Source organism: Gallinula chloropus (genome assembly GCF_964237585.1).
Source record: "Gallinula chloropus genome assembly, chromosome: 1".
NCBI classification, from domain to species: Eukaryota; Metazoa; Chordata; class Aves; order Gruiformes; family Rallidae; genus Gallinula; species Gallinula chloropus.
The window spans coordinates 197,315,379-197,338,410 of record NC_140085.1 but is presented as its reverse complement, the minus strand read 5'-3'; the positions used below and the strand labels follow the sequence as shown (position 1 = coordinate 197,338,410).

General features: G+C 38.1%; 1 protein-coding gene across 3 annotated transcripts in view; it reads left to right on the top strand.

Moving 5' to 3' along the window:
- The window catches only part of GRM5 (glutamate metabotropic receptor 5), a gene marked incomplete at its 3' end in the record, with an annotated part of 269,980 nt that extends 260,736 nt beyond the window's left edge, over nt 1–9,244 (top strand). For 2 of the 3 annotated variants that reach the window (XM_084276966.1, XM_084276965.1), the window contains one exon: nt 8,422–9,244. In XM_084276966.1, coding sequence (XP_084133092.1) covers nt 8,422–9,244 — 823 coding nt within the window. Of the gene's footprint in view, nt 1–978; nt 1,141–8,421 lie in introns of all 3 variants that reach the window. The other variant, XM_084276964.1, reaches the window with a different exon arrangement.
- Nucleotides 9,245–23,032: the final 13,788 nt, after the last annotated feature.

Genomic DNA, 23,032 nt, shown 5'->3' with positions numbered 1-23,032 from the left:
TTTATTTTCAGTTTTGTTTTGCTCATTATATACTGCATAACATTATACACCGATATATTGCCAAACTTAATGAATATCAAATACTAAATTTTTTACTGTTACCGGGATGAACTGTTACAAATTGGCCATTTTGATGGTTTTGCATGGAAATATTTCAAACTATTTAATTCTGTGAAATACTCGGAGATTTCAGCTATTCATCTCTTTCAAAGTCCAGCCAGATTTCCAAAAGTTGAACTCTCCCACAGGACAGAAAATCCATTTCTCCAGACATCTCCATTAATAAATGAATAAGCCACATGTGCCACAGATGGCTATAAATCTTTCATGAAGCAATACTCTTAATAAGCATTGTATCACCGTCTTACTTTCTACTACAAGTTAGAAGCATTTTGTTTACCATTTATCAAAAGATCCACTCATTCCTTATTGACCCCTGCAAGGTATTTATGAGTGTAACCTTAGAGCACATTATGACCCAATTATACCTTTACTTTCCGCAAGTGTCACAACACAGGTGAATTTTATCTCTGCAGGAGGGTGCTCAGTGAAACACTTGCACAGCATTATGTTCCCCCTGAGTACAGCAATATCCACTCACGTACATAAGGCTATCAACTATAACACCACGTAGCACAAACCTGGGGGGCTCCTGCTGTTTAAGTAACATCAGGAGCATTCATTGTGGAGTGCTGTACAAATCGTATACACGCCTGTTAGTTTTTGTCAGCTGGGATTCTGTTTCTTGTCCGCGTGTTGTGTGGATTTATTTTTTTTCCTACATTGCATCTCCTTCAATGACATTTATTCTTCATTTAAAAGCTATCTGGAGTCACTATATAAGAGAATTCTGAAGAGAAGGAAAGTACATTTAAATGTCAAACAACTGTATTTTGTTGTACAGTATTCAGCTGTTTTGCCTGGCCATATATATATACACTTGAAAAAACTTCTTTTTTATATTTTATATCTTCACAGTGAAGAATCTGTTTGCAATCCAGACTGTAATCGATCTGAGTCAAGTAGAGAGGAGAAAAAGGTGCCTGTTAAAGAGGATGCCCTAACAGTCAAAAAGACTGGAAACTGTGTCAGTCTAATAGTTCCACAGCAAGACTGTCAGCTGCAAGACCTACTCAAACAGTTAAGAAAACCTGCTGTTAACAGAGAGTGCAATCACATTTGATGGCTGTGTTTTGTTGTCTCCAGCCACAGTGTCCTGGCTAGTGGTCCTTGTCGAATTTCATGAGCTAAGTAGAATTGCCACTGAATAGCCTGGGAATCTCCCAGAGAGAATGTAGATGTTGCAGAAAGGAAAGTAGGTGCCATTCTCCTGTCTCAGTAAGTATCAGACCAGTGCTAGAAGTCACTGGGATGAAACACAGATGGAAAAAAGACAGAAGCAGGGATCTGACCATCTGTGAATCATGAAAAAGTCTCATCATCTCAGGGGATAAGGAGGTCCATGATACTGACAGAATCCCACTTATATCCTTTCAGTCTAAAAAATGCTGTGTAATTTCATACTGGACAGTATTATTCAGCTCATGTTCTCAAATCCCTCGTGTAATATTATTTCTGTGTTCCAAACCTAGCGTAGATATTTTTCACACCAGGGCCTAGCTATCTCTGTATATTAATCTTAGAAATGGCTTGGGATTTTTCAAGATAAAAAGTGACATAAAAATAGCAGTAATGGGTGCACTACACGATGCTTTGTAAGGCAATTTCTGATTAAGACAAGTTACTACATCCTGCATCACCTGTGAGCATCATTCACATATACTCGATAAAATCACCTATGGAATGGGATATTTTATGAAGCTTTCGCAAAGTAGGCATCACAACTATTTTTTTTTAAATTTCTTGCATCATATTTGCATTTGTGATTTGATTAAATGTATCAAATAAGAAACTGCTTAATAATTCACAAGAGTGCTTTTTCTGTTGATAAGTCCTAAGTGCATGAATACCTCTGTAATTATTTATCAGGCATACCAAGTACCTGAAATTCCCTCAATTGTATGCTCTTTGCAGAGGATAGAACTCACATCAACCTTTGGCTCTGCTGATACAACCAGGAGAGTTAAATATTTGTTTCCTTTTTTTTTTTTTCTTCTTTTTTTTTTTTTTTTCTCTTGTGCACTGCTTGTTTTCCTAATTTCAGGGTCAGGTAAGCTGATGGTTCCTATTTTTCCCAGATTCCATTTCATACCCTTAGCAAACTATCAAAGAAATAAAAAAAATAATAATAAAAAACCCCAACCATGTTGACTAAGCAATGTTGAAAGCATCTTATAACTTTGTGCATTTTCCTTTCTCCATCCTGTGAATAGGATGTTCCAGTGTATCAGAGATGTCCTCAGAGATGCTTGAAATAACATTTTTCGGATGAGAAGAGAAACACAGCACTAGCTGCCTTAATTAACAATTGCAATGAGGTTACAGAAGTCCTCATATAGAGGGCAGAAGTTACATCTGGTATCAAAATAATTCTTGCATTTTGGGTCATGATAATAGGCATCCGTTTCATTCAGATACCAGACACCTAATTTCCCATCCTAACCAGGCATGCTGCTGAAACAGCTGCCAGAATCAGCATCACTGGTGTCTGCGCTGGGAGGTCATTAGCAAAGTTTCTGTCCATCAGCTCGCTCTCACTTTGCAGTTTCTTCCATCCTTGTACACTAAAGTCATTCACGTAAATGTCAGCTGTGATTTTCACAGCTATTCAACAGATTTCAATTTGGAGAGTAATGTAAATAAATGCCCTTGTTTTTGTTAACAGAAAAAAAAAAATGCTTGCAAAATAATTGCAAAGTATCTTGTTTACTTCTAGAACTTGGGACAGGACAAAACCATTTTTGCCCGGCATCATTTCTCTTTTGTGCCTCATTGTTATTTATCTCCACAGAACAAGCAATTTGGGAATAAATTAAGCTAAATTACTTGAGTGATATATCACTAGCAGGCCATTTGTGTGTGGCAGAATTGGCTTTCAACCACAGAAACAATTATATAGGCATGTAGAAGTTTCCTTAAGTTATTTAAAATTAAAAGAGCAACAACATAACCCATTACAGTCATAGAACTGACCTAGTTTAGACACCTTAGGGTTCTGTGTCCAGTTTTAGCCAGTCATCCAGGCTGTCCTATACTTGTAGAAAAAATTATGACCAAGGATGAAGAACTTGAGTGACTGCAAACAAAACATATGCTGATCTGAGATTAGTTTAATTGGCAAGACTAGAGAAACAAAATACACATATGCCCGTGCCTGCTTGCATCACAGGCCCACACACTGATCACCCCTTATGAAGAGTCAGTTTTTAATTAAATCTACAGCTAGCACACAAATCCTTTTCAGCAGAGTAATTATATCACTGAGTCTTTAATAAGGTTTCAGCAGAGGACTCTAAAAGGGCAACAGCTTCTTATTATTTATTTGGAATATCAAGAGTTCTCCTTGGCAGAAAGTTGTATGGACTAAGTTAAGAACAGAAGTTTACCCTGCTTACCATTTCTAGCTGCTTCTGTGGATAAGACAGAAAGACTTCTCCCTTAAATAAAGAAGAAGACTGCCCTTAAAAAATAACCTTAGTCTCCACAGTGTTGGAGCAATAAATTAATCATGTCAGCTTCTTTAAAAAAAAGATGTTCCTTTAAGTCCTTTATTTCCACCACTGAAACATCTAAGTATAACTTTGCTGCTCAAGAAAATTTAGACCATAACTTTCAAGCATGGACTTATAAATTAAAGAATTTGAAATGATTCGTTATTATATTCATGTGAGGATGGGTTGCAAACAGATCATACAGGTCTCCATCATGTTATTGTTCAGTATCTGTTTTCAGTTGTGTCATTTCAAATCTGGAATCAGATACTGATACTGGCATGTGATAGAGAACAAAAATTCCCCTATATTTTTGTATTAATCTCTAGTATTCCAGGTTCCACTGGTGAATAAAAAATACTGTGTAGCTATGCATTCTGAGCTTTTTTAGGAAATAATAAATTTCATTATTTTAAGCTGGTTTTCCTATTTCATTCAAATTTATTAACAAAAGAACAAGTACTTATTTTCAAATTAGATATGCTTTCAGTAACTGTCCGAATACTAGTCCCTATGCACTCATCATCAGAATTAATTTTAGCAGCTTCAGGTAATTAATGTCAATAGCAGCCTTGCTAAAATATGAGTATTTTCAGCTTCTGTGACTGTCAAATCCTGTTCCCGTTTTTCATTTCATCTGTATTCTGAATGACCTCACGTAACACATTTGCTTTAATAGCATCTAGCTAAAGAAACCCTGGTAACAGAGCTATGCACCATTTCATAGATAATCATACCACAGAGCAAGAAATGCTGAAACAGAACTTCTGCTACCTCAACCAGAAAGAAAGGAAAAAAATGTGTTCTTAAAATCTAAGTAGATCAAAGCAGTTAATATCACTTATGAATACAGACCAAAGCCCAAAAGACAAAAATTAAGTGACTCTAAAAAAAGATTAAGGGAAGAAAACGAGAAACAATACTAATTACTATTCTGTCAGCAAGTGAACATCTGTAGAGGAAATATTTGAAATATGAGAGATTTCACAAGCTCTATGCCACTTTCATTTCCTGCACATATTATATCATGGTATGTAGCAGGCTGGGAAAAAAACTAGCCAAAAAAATCAAAGCAGTTTTTAACAAAGAAACCGAAGAACAATTGGTATGACAGGTTCTGAGGAAATGCCTTTCATACGTAATTAAACATACAGTGAACGAAAAGAAAAGCTGTGTGATGCAAAAGGTTTCTTTTTTTATTATTATTCTCCTCCCCAAATATATATTTTGCTAACATTTTGGTTTGGAAATTATGTCACATTGATTGGAGTTTGCTCTTCTCCAGATATGACCTATACTGACTCTGCTCTGCTCCTCTCAGTGCAGTGGGCCAGCAGAAAAGCAGAGGAGGATAGAAAAACATGTATTCAGGAAGAATTAGCAGTGGAATTCCTTTTGGGAGCTCAAAAGCATAATTCTGCCATTATTACATGAGGAAGCCAAAATCTGTTTGCAAGAAAACTCTAATATTTCACTGACCTAAAGTTTCCCATCATCGAAGGGTCATGGCACAGCTGGGCATAATAAATGTAAACAATTCCATTAGTAGACATCATAGTCTATATCTCCATTTTATCTTTATTTCCCTGTTTTCAAACTGTGTGCATTGCAGTGCTTTCCAGTTAACTTTCAGGAACAGTAGGAACATGCAGCCAGAGGAGTATCACAAGGTGCTATCACTGGAATTTACCCGTAACCCACCTTCATACCTGTAGATGATGACATGTGGTGCTCCTTTCACAGAGGTGATAAATGATTGCACGCCTCAGTCCAGTGTGGACTTTGTAGTACAGAGTGATAAAGTGAATGATACATTTCTTGGATAACAGTTCCAATTACTGTTGGGCAAACTACCAGGATTTCAACTATAAGGTTCATTCCTTACAGATAAATGGCAGCTTGCTTCCTAATCAGTTTTTTTGTATCAAGGAGTAGTTTGCAATGAATAATGATCGAGTCTTTCAGGCTTTTGCAGAAAATTTACATCAAACAGACACTGAGTCTCATTTAGAGCCCTGGGATCTCCATGAAAGCTATGCATACAGCTTAATTACTCATGGGCACAGTGCAAAGGCAGTAAATGAGTACATCAGCCAAGACTGACCCAAAACCAAACTGGGATTCAGAGAGGCCAGTGACAGCTGCTCCACTGAAGATTTGTCAGGTGAAAATTCCCCAGGGTGGGACACATCCCCAGAGTTCTTCCTTTTCTGGTTCCCAGGCTCCTCAGCCTCCTTAATAATTGTCTTCTGAATGGGGACCAGGGAAGTAGTGAGGTGTTCCCTTTGCAACCTCTTACAATCTGACCTTCAATGAGCTGAAAAGGTCTACACGCATTTAGTGCTCATGTATGCACTTAAAGCCATAGGGTTCGAACATCTGTGCTTGAGTTCAGGAGGGGTGCTAGACAATACCTCTTTCTTTGGGCAAGTGTTCCTAATCTTTTATTTTTATGGCATTTATTTCACCTCTGTGGTCGGCAGATCTGTCACAGATCCCTCTGAGCTCTGAACTCAGCAGAAGTTAAAAGACTTCGCCAGGAAGGACATTCTGGGCAGGAACTAGGACCTTTTTTCTGCCAGATCAAAGATACAAGTGCTGGGTCACACAGCCTCCTGGTCCAACTCAAACTAAGCAGGAGATGGGAGGTTTCATAGTCATCATACCAGAACTAGAGGCAAGATCCCATCTGCCAAAGGAGTCAAATCCTGTTCCTGTTGCTGGCATTGAGCTCCCACTGAACTCAGGACTCATCATGGCCAAAGACCCACAGGTCTCAACACCACTGAGTACACGTTCCAGTGAGAGGAGCACAAAATCCTCAGAGGCAATAGTTTTCTTCTGAGGATGTTACAGACACTAGTGCCAACTCCCGTGCAGCTCAGAATCACATCCACAGAGATGCAAAGAGTCAAGATGACCAGTGCTAAGGGTTAGTTTTTGCTCTTCATACTTGGTCTGATTGAGGTACAGCAAAAGGCAGGGACTGTCTCAATAGCAAGTTGTAAGTCACCAGCTATTCTGCCTGGCATTTTGGAGGCAGGTGCATAACAGTTAACTTCCAAGATCCAGATACTATCCTGGTGGTCACTGCAGTGAGCCCTTAAATACTTATATAGATCATGTCCCAGTCAAGCCTCTCTTAAAATACCCACCGGTTTACGTTGTATTTGTCTATGGGATTCTGTCATGCTGCTTTAGAAAGGGAAAGTTGTTGGCATATGTTGTGTTATATGATCCATCATAAATCCATGTAACATAATTGTGGATGTGAACCCACAAGAAGGTTTTGTTTACACTCTGTGTACAACTTTTTTTAGAAGATTGGAAGAGCTATTAAACTGATTGTGCATGGCAAGCCTCCACATGAAGGCTTGTATAAAGTCATCTCTGTTTAGTAAACTGTGTGTCTTGCAAACTGTTATACTGCAGGCTAACATGTGTGAGCATATTTAATTCAGGGTTTAAAAGCAAACAAACAAACAACAAATTTGCAATACTCTGCCAGGGTCTCCAATGTGGTTGTCTTTCCAAAAATCCTAAATGGCTTTAGCAAATGCTTTGAAAACAAAAGTGAATTGTTTAAAGTTCTGTTGCGTTTTATATATAAATCACATTTATTTGTATGTGGAGACTATGCTTTTCCTGTTGACGTCATTTCAGAGTCATTGTCTGGTTCAGCTAAGAAATATTTCTAATTGTCTTTCTTGATCCCAAGAACTATAGGTTAATGTACGGATAAAACACAGCTTATCTGCCAAAGGAAGATGTAGCAGGAAAGAAGTGGTTTCATACTATGTGTTTACAAGTGCTGCAGCTGGCTTTTCTTAGGTAGAAATAAGAGAAAAATAAGCATCTTTGATAAGGATCATGGTATAATGGGATCTGAAAAGGAATTACCCCAAGAGGACTCATTCTGCAGGAGAGTGGAGCAAAATGTTTATTGATGTCACCAAATTCAGGTCACTGTGAGGAGCTGCACATACAGCTTGTCCATTATTTCTTTCCTAAAAGTAATACAGTTTTATTCTCTGACCTGACCCGCAATTAAAAAAATCAAGTTCTTTAAGCTAGTGCTGGCAAATTTACCAAGCAGCTTGATGAAGAACATGTCATCCATTGGAAGGATCTCTCCACCCACAGTCAGAATAGCCCCTTCTGAAGTATTGCTTCAGTACTTCCAAGTACTGGGATATAAATAGATGTTTTTCCCAGCCACAATGAACTACACTTCTCCATCTCCCAGGCTAAACTTCCTGTCCTGTACCAGGAATCCATGGCCATCACCCTACACCAAGCTCCTGACCACTGAACGTTTCCAAGCCAGGTTTCATATCTACCTACTACAATCCATCCAGTCCAGGTCCCTCATCTGTTCCCTTCAATCATTTACCTCTTCTTCACTCTTCCATGCACCCCTCAGTCCCTTTCCTGACACCAATCCAACAGAAAGGAAAACATCAATCTCCCCAAACTGGACACTGCCTACGTCCCTAGGGCAGCAGCAGAGGGGGCAGCAGTGGCTATGAACTAGCACAGAGTAGGTCACAATTAGAGGTACAAATGGCTTGTGAAATGAGCTGGCAAACTCGGCTTGTTTTCCGAAAACATATAGGCACCAGTGATAGATACAGATATATCACAACAGATTGAAATAGGTGTAGATATAAATAGCATAGATATAGACGAAATAACAGTCAGCTTTATGATTAATATAATCACTCGGATACCATGTACCCATCATATAGGTGCAGTGATAACATTTTTAACTTGGATGCAAGTTACCATCTTATCTCATTTCTGTTTACAGCTCTAATGGGAAATCAGTTTCCTGGGCCCAGAACGAGAAAAGCAGCAGAGGAGCACACCTTTGGCAGCGGTTGTCAATCCACATCAACAAAAAAGAGAACCCCAATCAAACTGCAGTGATCAAGCCTTTTTCTAAAAGCACAGATAGTAGCCGACATAGTAGCAGTGCTACATTTCCTGAGGCCAGTGCCAAAACGCTTTACGATGTTTCAGAAGCAGAAGAGCAATACCCAGCTCAGTACCGACCACAGACTCCCTCGCCTATCAGCACCTTGAGCCACAGAACTGCCTCTGTTAGCCGAACAGAAGATGATGCCCCTACCTTCCAGTCAGAGCCTCCTCAGCGAAGTAGCTCCTCTCAAGGCTCCCTCATGGAGCAGATCAGTAGCGTGGTTACTCGCTTTACAGCCAATATCAGCGAGCTGAACAATATGATGCTTTCAACAGCCACTCCAGGGACAATGGTGGCCACTCCTCTCTGCTCTTCTTACCTGATTCCACGGGAAATCCAGCTCCCTACGACAATGACCACGTTTGCAGAGATCCAACCACTTCCTGCCATTGAAGTCAATGGTGCTTCGCAGTCAGCTAGGAAACCTTCAAATGGCAGCGTCAAAGAAGGCACTTCAGAGACCCCATCAACCAAGCAAGACCTTGAGGAGTTGGTAGCTTTAACTCCTCCTTCTCCTTTTAGAGACTCCATCGATTCTGGAAGTGCATCTCCCAGCTCTCCAGTTTCCGAATCAGCCCTCTGTATCCCATCCTCCCCGAAGTATGACACGCTCCTCATCAGAGATTATACTCAAAGTTCTTCTTCGCTGTGAATGTAGTTCAAGACAATGTTGGATCTCAACGACTACAAACAAGTACGAGGGGACAGCCAAGCCTTCAAGATCTCCAGTGTTTACGCAGATAGAGTGAGAGGCGTTGGGTCATCTTGTGAAAAAAGGAGAGGAAGAAGAAGAATTACTTGAGAAGTGGAAACATCAGATTAATTATGCTGTTTTAAAGACAAAATGACTCTTGGCAGATTATCGTGGCCTTAAAAAAAACATGGGCTTTTCAGAAACACTGAATCTATTTTTGAGGGCTTATAAGGAGTCTGTTAAATCAGTTACATACCAAGTGCTTTGCTTTAGTATTACAATGAACCGTGTGTACAATATACGGGGTGGGGGGGAAACTAGATTGTAAACAACTGTACAATGGTTTGTTTGTTTACTCTGATTCCTTACCCAGAAGTGAACCTTGATCTTTTATCAAGAATAGAAGACCAAACATTGAATGTACATTTTCTAACAGACTCAAATCTGGGACCAACCTGTCAAGCTTTCTTTTTTTTTTCTATGAAGATCTCAAAAAGCAGTAATGTATGTTGAACAAACTACCAAACTTTTTGCTGAAGCATATTGTGTCTGTGATACATTATACGTGGATAACACTAAGCTGAGGCTTTGCAGTGAGTGACTGCACTATGGAGGGCTTTACAAGTGACTTCTTGACCTACGCATTTGTTTGTGAAATTCTCTTCTATCGGTATCAAAAATTCAATTTGTTAACATTGGATTCACCATCACAGCAACAAAACCCAAGGAAGATTTCCTGACTATTTCACCATGTTGCCAACTAATAATGAAGTAGCAAAAAATATTTTCTGGAGTACTGTTTTGTAATTCCCTTATCAGGGCAAGTTGTTGAGGTGAATATTCTCTCTCTAGCAGCACTACCAAGCTATATTATAGCTGTACTCCCTCCTGAAATTAACACATTTTTATGGACATTCTTATGCTAATGTTACCAGTTAAAATACCTATTCAGGCTCCCATAGTCTTTGCTTGTAAGGAACAGGTAAACACCCTAAGAATTTTCTCCATACTTTGAATGACAGAATTCTAGGAGACCAATCTGGATTATGATGAATGCTAACTGTCAGTGGAAAGGTTGTCATGATCATAATTCACATATGGGGGAAAAAAAACCCGGTGTCAAAATCTGCTTAGAGGTGATTTAGCTACTCTTTAATAAGCAACAATTTTAACTTTATTTAGCTGTTGATGCCTTGCAGCTATGAACTGTGACAAAAAAAAAAAAAAAGAAAAAAGAAAAAAATACTTTCAAAGCAATACAGAGTAAAGGATAAAACAGAGAAGACCTAATGAGAGATGAACCAACAGAGTCTTTGTTTCTTAGCAACTCACAGAAGCAGCAAGGGGATTCCTCATATTTTTTTCCTATATCAAGGTAGTACAGTTCAGTGCACTTCATACTGTCACAGCACTTTTTTAATACAGGCAGGGAAGAGTTTTAAAGTTTGAATAGAAGCTAAATAATTTTTGATAGGTATAGTTACAAAGAACTTGTAAGTCAGGCCCTAAACGCACACTGCATTGGCTCTCTCCTTCATGACATAGCTGTCCTCAGGTGCCAAACTTTTATGGGTTTCTTTTATTTTATTAAAGGATAGTATCAAGTGGTGAGCGATGTACTTCAATTCAAAATTGAGTTGATGTAGCCTTATATAGAAGACAGCCTCATGGAAGGGAGCCTTGAAATAAGGCTGCTATGTTTTATTTTCAAAATCTTTAGATCTTATTTCTTCAATGATAACATTTTGCAATCAAAACTCATAACCCCTTTTCCTCCCTCACGTCCAAAATAATAATTATTTGATTAGAAATAATTCAAAAAAAGGGAAGATGAAAGCACATTCATGCACCTTAGCAAAGAGCATTTTTTATTCCTTTGGGAAGCTAGTTTCACCATTGCGTGCTGCACCCCAATTCGCTGCTCAACAACATTAAAAAAAGTAATAGATGACTGAATATCCAGGCTAACACCTCACAGAGATACTCCGGTGACTCTGTACATCCTGCACAATGCAATGTTATCCAGTAACAGTCTGTGGGAATGCTTATTTCACTAGGTACAGTTGCTTACTAGCTATGCCTACAGCATGAACTAGCAGGTCACAAAACATCTCTACTCCAGAAGGCAGGTAGATACACCAAGTCATGGCTGTAGGTCCTTGTAGCTTATATATAGTTCTTGCCTCCTTACAGGACTGATTAGCACTGATTCAGTTCTGTGCAGCTGTATGGCTTCCATACCAGAGCTTGGTTTTGCCCTCCTGGTTCACAATATTAGCATGTCCCATCAGTCCTTAGCTGCCCATGTCTTTAGGAGAAAGTATCTTCTTTCACAGGTTACAATCCACATTTAAGGGAAGGGCGTATCCAATCAGTCTATGGCACAAACATTCTCATTTAGGGAGTCTAGACCACTTAAATGTTGTTCTTGGAAGATTTAGATGACAATACATGTTTCCCATCAGTGCAATACTGTTTTGATATGTACAGAGTGTATTGAGACAGTTAATGTGAATTTCAAAGAGATTCTATTACTATCTGTTCTCTTATACTTTAAGCTGTTGACCAATGCCCTTACTAGAACAGTCTCCATCTTGATCTTTACCTAATCTTTTAGGTTCCCATTTCCATAGTCTTTTCTTATGTCAGCGGACACTTAATGTTAACGTGTCCTGGTTAAAATCTATGCGCTTCGCTGCACTAATACAATAATCAATGAAAGCAAGGATTATTCAGACAGACATAAAATCTTTTCTTAAAAATAAAATTAGTAAGAAGGAGTGAGAAATAGAAACTGTCATACCATTACTCAGCATAAATATACCTCTTCTGCTCCCAAACTGGCCAGAGCTATTGCTCAGAACTTCTTGGCAATGTTCATATGTATTGCCAAGATGGTATGTATATACTACACACAAACCTCTCAATCTAACACTTGAAAAAGTGTTTTAAGAGGCTGAAAACCTAACAGGACACAAACAAAATTTTAAAAACTTTTGCCCACTCTCACTTTGGGAGGACTCATGCATCTTTTCTATATTCATTAGCCACAACAGAAATTTTAATTGCACAAGGAGCCAAGGATGGACCCTACTGAGATCGTACTTCCTTGTTGATGGTCTGTCTTTAATGAAAGACAGTTCAGCCTTAGTGTCATTTTAAAAAGGCATAATCCAATTTAATTGCACATGCTGGAATGCATCAGTGTCACCTTGTAAGATAAGCTTGTATTTCATCAAAGGCAGGAAAGGTTTTTTTGGGGAAGAAGATAATAATTGTCTAATAACTGTAGTATTAAATCAAAGGACCCCAGTGGGAGATTTGCAACACTGGAAAATACCTTGCCATAATTTTCTTGACACGAGAAAAAAAGATTATGAATGACAGACATTATGATTTGATGATGCTGTTTGTATGCTAGTCTCTGTTTGGGACATTAAAATATAAAGGCAGAAATTTTGAGCCATAAAACCAAGGTTACAATCATGAACACTTTACAATCCAACTAAAGAATGTGCAAGTACCAACTGAATGGCTTGAAACTGCCTTCCAATTTAGTGCTGCTGCCAGAAAGGGAATTTTAAAAAGTTGAAATTATTGTCATTCTTGACCACAGGGACCTTGGAAAAACACTTGTTTCTTTTATGCTTCAGTCCAGCCCTGAAGAGTGAAGGTGTAACCAGCTCTGGAATCTGTGCTTTTGAAATAAAGTGAATCACTCCGATGAGCCAGTTGAGAAGTGTTAGCAATACTCAAGAAGAACTATATTTTAAAATTGGCTCCGGAGAATAATTGCATTACTTTGGAGATGTGCTTCCTTGTACTTCATTTTGAACATTTGGTGCCTAGAACCATTCAGATACCTTAGGCAAGAGAGGTTTAGACCATGGTCCACAAAGCACTTGCTGACATTGCATGGGAGTCTGGTTAATCACGAGGTGCTGGCTTCTTCCATTGATTTCCAGTGACAAAAGCAAATTAAAAGTTAAATGCTAATGAAAAATTAACTCTTAAAAGTTTTTTTTAAAAATATTATCTTGCTTGGTTGTTTATTCAATTACTATGTTTGCAAAGTGAAAACTTTGTGATCATAACTGGGAGAATAATGTCTCCAAAGAGAGTAAATGAGAAGGCCAATCTGTGAGTCAGACTCTGGATGATAGTTGACTTTACCTAGGGATGTTTTCTTTAGAGAGACCAAGACCAGACTAAAAGACAGCATAGCTGTGGTTGTAAATTCTGTAGAGGAAAGTGTGCAACTTTGCTATTCTGCTTAATACATAATTTATGAGGTGAGAAGAAAAAACACGAGAGCAACAATGGCAAACAAAAGATGTCAGGTCCTTAGGGAAATCAGAACACTAGATTCAGGATTAATAATGTGACCATTACTTTTTAATTGTCTTGGAGACCACTGTCAGGACTGACACAAAAAAAAAGGACTTCAGTGCCTAAAGTTAGGATTTCAGCAGAATTTAATACCTCCATTTAAAACTCAATTTTAGAACCACTATTCAACTGCCACTTTATTCAGGCATCTAACATTGTACATGTGCATACACTTGGAACCGATCTTCACACATCTAAGCATCTTTACACCTAACTCATGCTAAAACTCATCAGGGAGCTAGGGAACAGTATTTCTTAGGTTATATCCCTGCATATCCCATGAGTGAGTACACAGAGCACATAGCACATAGGATAACAGGATCACAATCCCTACAGAAATGGAGTAGAAATCATTATTTCTTTTAAAGCTGTGGGTCTGGTTATGCTGCTGGTTTTATAATAGCCTTGAGGTTAGAGCAATCACGCCAAAGGTGAGACACCCAAAGTGGAGGTGATTGAAATTTTCCTCCTGGCTGGAAAGAGTTCTAATGACTGGGTGTTGGGGCACCCACTGTTCATCCTACTAAGATAACTTCAAAAGACAGAAACAAATTCAAGAGTCCCAGAGTAGAAAAAGAAGGGCTGCTCTGCACTCTGACAGGACATGATAATTAAGGATGGTATGTGAAAATTTAATATAAAATAGTTTTAAAATCTCAGGAGCAGGAACCAGGTGAGTATTTTAACTACGAAGACACATTTTTTCTGTGCCCTGTATTGGGTCAAAAAAAACAACTGGGGTTTTCAGACATGTCCATAGAAAGGGAGAGTCCAAGTCTTGATAAATTATGAGGAAGAATTAAATTTACGGATCCCACTTCTCTAAGGCTGCTGAAAAAAGGGACTAATTTCATTTACCTCTATCCATCTTTTGCAAAGGCCACCCTTCTTTGAAATAAAATTTATAGCCATGTCCAGATGTGGGTCCCCATTGAAAATTAGTATTTTCTGTGCATTGCATTTCCATACTGCCTCGAGTAGAGTAATCTTGGACATCTCTTTCCTTGTTGCATTGCTTTCCCAAGCACGCAACTCTTCACACAAACTTCACAGTAAGATTAGACATTTAGCATAGAGTTCTGGCTGTCACACTAGAGCCAAATACTATTAAAAAATTGGTATAACACTGAATAACTTTAAGTACTGAAGTCCTGTACTGGCATTGGCCCTTAAATTATTGAGGTCAGTGGAATCACTCCAGACTGATATCTGTGTAAAGAAAATCAAAGTTTGATAGCAGCCAATCAAGTCTAGCTCGTGGCTATTTGCTTCAACAGAGATTGATAATGACAGGATGTTCTTCCAACTTTCTTTTCAATCACACAGTAGATGTATTTATTAGGTTCATTCTTGAAGCAACTTGCTAGGCTTGATGAATAGTACTTTCCCACCATTCTTCTTTATCATTGCTGCTCTTGCAGGTATCCCAATGGGAAAATTTTACTTTGAATAAATGTGTTAAGGGATGTGAGAGAACATGTCCAAAAATATGAAGCAGGTCACAGTTTTCTGGCAGTTTTATGAATCTCATAATAGGAAGTCAATACTCTCCATGAACAAGAAAATCATTCATCTGCTACACATTTCAGTGTGCACCGCACGTATTAAAGACTTTTCACTTCTTTTTGCTACGGTTTATTATTATACCCTCTGTTCAAATCTCTGCAATTGCCACTTACAATTTTATACTGTGAAAAGGAAAAAAAGATACAGGCCAGTGAAGCGTAAAGGTAAGTAAAAAATTCATCTAGGTGACGAATTGGTGGATATGGCTGGTTTTGCCTCATCTGAGTAATGACAGTACAAAAACCCAATAATCATTCAGTCACTCCAATCTGCCAAACGGGAACAAATATACTATGTATATTACATGTACTAATAGGATTACATGGCAGCTGCTGGTGGTATTTGTAATTAGAAATCTATATAGAATATAGATGTTTTAGAGAGATGGTGCCAATTCTAAAAGATTTGTGTGGGCTACAAGTGCTTGTAATTATTTTTTTTAATTTGCTAATAACTTATGAACAACTGGTTTCAAACATTCTGTGAGCGTTTGTTATTTTTTATGTTGTTGCTGCTTATAATATTAAAAAATAGAGAATGTAAAGTTATTATTTTGATGTGAACTGAAAATGATTTTTCATAAAATTTAACATTTTTATCAGCTTTGGTTTTGCTTTCTACCTGTACAAATGTAATTTATTTTAGCATTGAAAAATACATTTGCTTGTTTCTCGATTGTCTACATCATGTTATAGTTGGTGTTTCTGTAGAGTCAGGTACTTTTTGAACAGTATTAAAAAAATTCTGTGATATGACTGAAAGCTGATATTTTTTTCATCTCAAATACAGCTATTTTTTCAGTGCTTTTCTCTGCAAACCAGGTGTGACCATACACAAATTCTTAAACGATAATTTTTCTCTCTCTGTTGTTTTAAAGGATTAACTTACATTCATAAAAAACAGTTACATTCTAGAATACATTCTAGTATACATACTAGTATAGTTTGATCTTTCTGTTTTGAAACAAACACACTCTCATTGATGAGACATATATGGATTTTCAGGTTGAGAGGAAATCATATAGCAATATAATCTCAAACAACCAAAACCAAAGCTATTCAACTGAGAATTCACATAACAAAGCATTATTTTTGTAGATGCTGTAAGAAACCACATTGCTCCTGCCACTGCAGGTTCACATCTAATCTTGAATTGCAAACACAACATCTGAGAAATTTAATAATTTGGTTTCTAGAGGTCTGCCATTATTACCACTGGAAATCAATGCATTACCTCAAGTCTAGCTACATTTTCTTTCCAGTCAATAGATTTTGTTTCACTTTCCCCACTAAATTAAAAAAAAACCCAATGAAATAAAACAAAACAAACCCACAAAAAATCTGGCAACACACAATTCCCCCCCCACCAAAAGACACCCACCAACCAACCAACCAACCAACCAACCCACTCAACCTTCCTGTTTTGAAGTCCTCTTCATCCCATTCTAAAGTTTGGTTTTACTTAAACTGGCACGAATCTAAAATAATTGTACTGCATGAAATGAAGAGCAGAAAGTGAACTGCAGCCTTCAAATGAACGACCATCATCCACACTATTTTCTAAACATATCTCTTGAGACACTGATGATTTGTTTCATTTGCTGCTGAAGAATTAAGGGGAATAATTTCATAACACAATGGTAGGTAAAGCAACCCATGTCCATCTAAATATAATGTGAGTTCACACCCTGTCTTTGAACCACCTAAAAGCCCTCATCCCAAAGTAAATTGTGTCAGTGTAGAACTCCATGGCAGTTGTTTGAGCAAAACGCACTGCTTTAGGTGAAGAATGTTTTAGCAAAGAATGTTTACATTGCATTTTGGAGACAAATGCTTTGAAAACAATATGCCATAGTCTGCTTCATTGGGGAAGATTTTTATAGTGTTCTCTGGAACACTGGATCCAGGTTCTTTGGTTTCCAAGAAAAAAAAAAATTATGCCATGCTCCATCACCACCCTCAGCTGTGTTTCTTCTGAGTTTCTATTATCACTACAGTATGATGACCTTCAGAAACTACTAAACTAATAAATCCCATCCCAAATTTAATGACAAATTAGTGTTTACATAAAATGAGAGGGTTTATATGCCTTCAGAAAGATCAGGGCATTTAGTGCTGAGAAAAGCAAAAGCTCAATTTCTTGGAAAGTTTGGAGTTTAACTTTTCTGCCTGTCTGGAGTATGATCTTTCTTTCCACAAATGCCATCTGATACCAGAGAAGCCTTATTGACAGTGATGTTATGTTCCTATTAAAAAAAAAAAAAAAACCAAAGAAAGGAAATCACTGCTTTCAGTATAGTGGGATGTCTTTTAACAAAGCCCCTTCTGATCACATTCATCCTATTTCAGCTGCCCAGGTCATGAAGCAGCAATAGATAAAAAGTGTCCTTAAGGGAGAGAAAACTTAACAAGAGTAGATAAGCAAGTTCATGGCTGCCTTAGACCCTACTTTTAGTAGAACTAATATGTGGACTGTGTGCGCCTTTCCTTTTGTGCACTTTCAGTTCACATTGGAGATGAACTTTGGGAGGAAGGCTGAAATTTTAATAACTGCAATCTGCCCTTGTGTCTGTTCAGGGACTGTTTAATAACTTGTTTTCCTGTTGTATGAGTTGGAGACCAAACTGCAGTGGAGTGCATGAGGCATTTCTTTTGACAAAAGAACCTGAGTAGGTTTCTTTCACATACACACACACACACACACATTCACATTTGCGATTTATTTGGATTTTTTTCAGGAAAGTTCAGCTTAAAACCACCACTGATTTTATTTGTTTGTCTGCTTTTAAGCCAATTCTTACAATTTAGTAATTTTTTAAGACTAAACCAAAGCAACCAGCATGCTTGCTCACTATAATTTTGTATCACAGAATCACAAGGTCGGAAAAGACCTTTAAGATCATTGAGTCCAACCGTTCCCATCCTGTGCTAAACTGTATAACTTAACAAATGTAACTCCTTCCTGAAGATCAGTAAATGAAAAACTCCATTTATAAGTGTTGCCTGAGCTTTCTCACATATATTATGAACATATATACGTTCACACGTTTATGAAAATGGTGAGGCTTCATATTTGTGCTTCTTCAGTAAGCTAAAGAGTAGGTTCAAGTGCTTGTCCCAAGATTTATGCAGTGTTAAACACACTGAGGGCAGATGCTTGGGCCTCATTAAAGCAATTAGCAGAACCTGGGTCACCTCTACTGAGCACTCCCTGTCTGAGCCACTCTTCAGGGTGCTCCAGCACTTCAATTATGAATGTACTTAAATGTGTGTGCAAGCAACAAGCACGTCAGTTGAATCTCAAAAATCATTTTAGACTTACATTTATCTGTGTAGATACATCACTGATAAATCTGGGGAGGAAGATGCAAAGAGGACATTGACTCCTAAGAATCTCAGTCTAAGGCTGAAAGGAAAAGATTGGCTTCTGAGGACAAAAAAAACCCCAACCAAACGCTACAGGTGTTCACAAGATAAGGCATCAATGACAAGCTTACAAATGAAATGTCAGCAAGGCAAAATATGAAAAGGAGACGTCCTATATCTACATAGAAAGAATAAAAGTCACGTATGGAATATTGAGATAAATTGATTACGACACATAAAGAAAAGAACACCAAAACCAAAAGATAAAGATTGCATTAGAAGTTCTTGCTTAGTTATTACTTTGCATTAGAAGTGCTTGCTTAGTTATTACTGGAAGAGTAATCACGAGACTATGAATTTAGGAAGGAACTAAAGAGGCCAACAGAACTCTAGAGGCCCACCTGAAGGTACTAAGTACCATATTGCCACGAAATAGACTGTGGATGGGAGAACATTAAAGAGCAGGATAGAAATCTTATAATGATCTTTATAAGGTCACTGGGTTTCCATGTCAGTGTCATAATGAAGTCCTGCCACAAGCTATAAACTGTGTGAGATAGCATTATTTCCTTCCAGATTAAGTTGTCTCATTTTATCTTCTGAGCCTTTTTATGTATTATTTTCTGACTAGAAAGATGCTGGAAGGTTAGATATCATTGCACACAAAGACTTGTCAATGTAACGGGTTGACTCTGTCTGGACACCAGGTGCCCATCAAGCCACTCCATCACTATTCCCCTCAGCAGGACAGGGAGGGGACAAAAATAAGATGGAAAAAATCTGTGGGTCAAGACTAAGGCAATCTAATAAAGCAAAAGTGAAAGTCTGTGTTTAGAAGCAAGGGAGAAACAAAAGATTTATTCTCTACTTCCCATCAGCAGGTGATGTCCAGCCAGTTCTCAGCAAGCAAGACTTGAGTACACAGAGCAGTTGCTTCAGAGGATAAACATCATAAATAATGAATATCCCCCCCTTTCTCCTCTCTTAGCTTTTATTGCTGAGCAGATGCCATATGGTGTGGAATAACACCATTGGTCAGTTGGGGTCATCTGTCCTGACTGTGTTGCAAGAATTTGCTCATCCCTAGTCTGCTAGTGGGAGAGGATGTTGAATGTGTGCCATTGATGTATGCCAGCACTGCTCAGCAGTAGCCAAAACATCAGTGTGCTGTCAACACCGTGCTGGCTACCAATACACAGCACAGGAGTGTAGGGGGTGCTGTGGGGAAAATTAACTCAACCAGACGCAGTAATGCCATGTTCTCTTTTGGGAAGAAATGAACTGGAACAGGCTGCTCAGGGAAGTGGTTGAGTCTCCATCCCTGGAGGTCTTTAAAAGACATGACACTTAGGGACATGGTTTAGTGGCTGGACATGGCAGTGCTAGGTTAATGATTGGATTTGATGGTCTTAAAGATCTTTTCCAACCAAAACGAGTCTATGATTCTATAAGACTGGCAAGCATTGCCCATATAAGAATACCAAATGTGAGAAAGCATTCAGCCAAACAGCAGGCTTCACCAAACTCCATCTTCAAGCAATGTAACAGAGTGCCTTGGCTTGTGCCACTTACAGTTTATCCCTGCTGCCTTCCAAACAGCCCTCTGGGAGGCTTGGAAGGATGACTTCATTCGGCTATGAAATACCAGGTTTCCTGTTTGCACTGCTCCTTCAATAGCACAGATGTTCAGGCTGGGGAAAAGCACAATGATAGCCCAGATATAAAAAGATACATGTTTTCAGAGATAAAAATCCACAGATGAACACAGCTACAGAGAAGTCACGTCTGCTGCAAATACACACAAAAATAAAGGGGAGTTTATCAGGCAACAACAACTTGAATTTACTCCAAAAGGTGTGCATTTCTCATGCCATGTGGCAAAATTTTGCCTGTAGCTTTGTTAAACACCAAAGGTAAAGATGAAGAAAGGAATTATAAAGGATTACACAAAAAAATGTCAACTCTGCAGTGATGGATTACATGAAAATATAGAAATCAACTTTTGGTCTATTATTCCACAATATCTGCTCATGACTGACCATGAGGTTTTAATTCCTTCATTATCCTTTCAGTACCCCAAGCAGTCAACAAATTCCTAACACAATAACCAACAGGAGATATTTGATATCATGAATTGATAATAGTTGTCTTCAAAACAGATTGGGAGATACAAGCAATGAGTCAACACTGGCTGAGAAGGAACATGCAGTCAGCTGAATGAAGCAAAACATCACATATGTTACCAAACAAGGTAAAAATAAAATAAAATAAAACAAAAAAAAGACTCAAATTACAGAAATATCGATCTTGAATAATTTCACTGGTGATGAGTGTGAATGAGACTTATGAGTGTGTAACAGAGAGGAGTCTGAGGCTGTGTTGAGAGTGACTGGAAGTGTAATACTTGCTGTATTTGATCTTTCTTAAAGTTTATGTAGCAGAAGTTTGCCAGAGAATGTGCAGCTTTTGCTAATTAGTATTTGTTTTCCAAGCCTCCATATTTCATAATTTTCAGTAGTTTCTTAGCTTTGAATTTTCTTCAAAAAGCTGTCTACAAAAAACAGTGCACCTAAATTCCATTTGAAATCCAAAACTTTACTTTTGCTATTTTAATCAATTCTTGGCCATTTGGTATCAGTATTTCCAGTACTGGATATTTAATATTTAAACTAAAACCCAGAAAAACAAAACCCAGATCGAATTAAGCCAGTGGGAATTCAGCCATAGAATTACCTAACCAGTGAGTAAGTCTGAACTTTATTTTTAACCCTATTTGTGCTGGAGCTGATAACAGCCTATATGCATCAGAATGGTCTCTGTCCTAGGTAGGTAACAGCTGAAGGGGAATAATTTTCTGCAGACTGTGTACCCACAAAAATACAGCTCCTAACCAGAGCTGGACTTCCTCCTGATTAATACTGTGTTTTACTCTGCACCAGTTTCCTTTGATATAAAGCCAGTTTTCTGGGACAGAACGTTCACTAGGATAGTCAAAGGCTACCTCATGCCAGTCAGTCTTAGTGCCACAAAATGTTCCCATTCATCTTAAATTTACTAGGATTGACTAGATATAAAGTCATGTTCACCATTTTAGGACTAACTCAAGCTTGAAACATGCAAAAAATCAGGTTGCAACACTAAGAGGCCAAGAAAACTGAAAGGAATGATCTGTGGTTAAAATCTTTCTAAATTTAAAAAATTTCAAGTATCATCTGTCCTTCTGTCCTACAGAGAAGGGGGGTGAGCTTCAAACCTGTATTCAAAACAAGTCCCATGGAGGTTTTGCCACAGCTGCTGGGACACAAAACCCGAGTCATCATTCCCACAGTTAAATATCATTCTCCTGAGTGATGGCAATGGTTTCCATGGAGTTATCAGGCAGTGGAAGGGTTAGTATCTGGTTTAAACATGTAATTAATTCTTAATACTCACCATTTAGGTAATAAACATATACTTTTAGAGTATGTCATGTGCTTTTTGCATTGGGGGTTTGGTACATGACTGGTCAAGGTGGCATTTTATGCAGGCCTCAGCAAATAACAAGGGATGCTGCTAGCACTTTTTGTTTTGTAAAGTTGCCATTTATACAAACACTAGAATTGTCTTCTTTCAGTTATGAACTTTTTTAACACCAGGCAACAGTAAAAAAATTTTAATTCTTTATCACCTTTGTTTTCCTGTTTCTCTTAATAACTTCCTTCAGGAGCTGATCAGTACCTGTGATGCAGTATTCCTGCAGCATGTCAGCTCACACTGCACAGCACCTGACAGGTGAAGCATGTTACCTGCACAAGGAAGTAAGGCTGACTTTTTTTCCTACACCCACACATCAAAACAAAAGTCACAGAATAGGTCAAATGTAATTACATTTTGTATGACATGGTTTTGTTCTTCAAGCATTTCTGTTTGTTCCTTGTTGATTGAGAATCAACAGACAATAATAAGGTTCCTGATATTCAAAGCCACTGTGATACTGTCTATAACAATTGAGTTTGGCATTTTCAGTGACTAATTGTATCCATATTCTATCTGAATCACTTTTCATAACAAATATATTTGTATGAGAAGTAGAGAGACACAAAAAGTGGATCTTCTACAGCAAAGTGGTGCAGATTTTAAAAGCAAAACTTGTTTTAGCATTTTTCTTTTCTTACTGAAATTATGTCTCAATCATAAAGATAGGTTGAGTTCATTAATTTGAGAGATTTCTTCTTTGTTGGCCTCAATACACAGAGTTTCTGAGTCAGTTGCCCATGATCACCCAAATCCATGCATGTTGATGGCCTAAGGGAACTGCATGGTAAAATATTCTATGTCCAACATTCTTCCCTGAAGTTTAAGCTTTGCACAAGCTTAAAGCAGACATGTGGTCTGTTATATATCAGCCAAAATACAGTAAATCAGCAAGCTCAGTAGTACATGACTG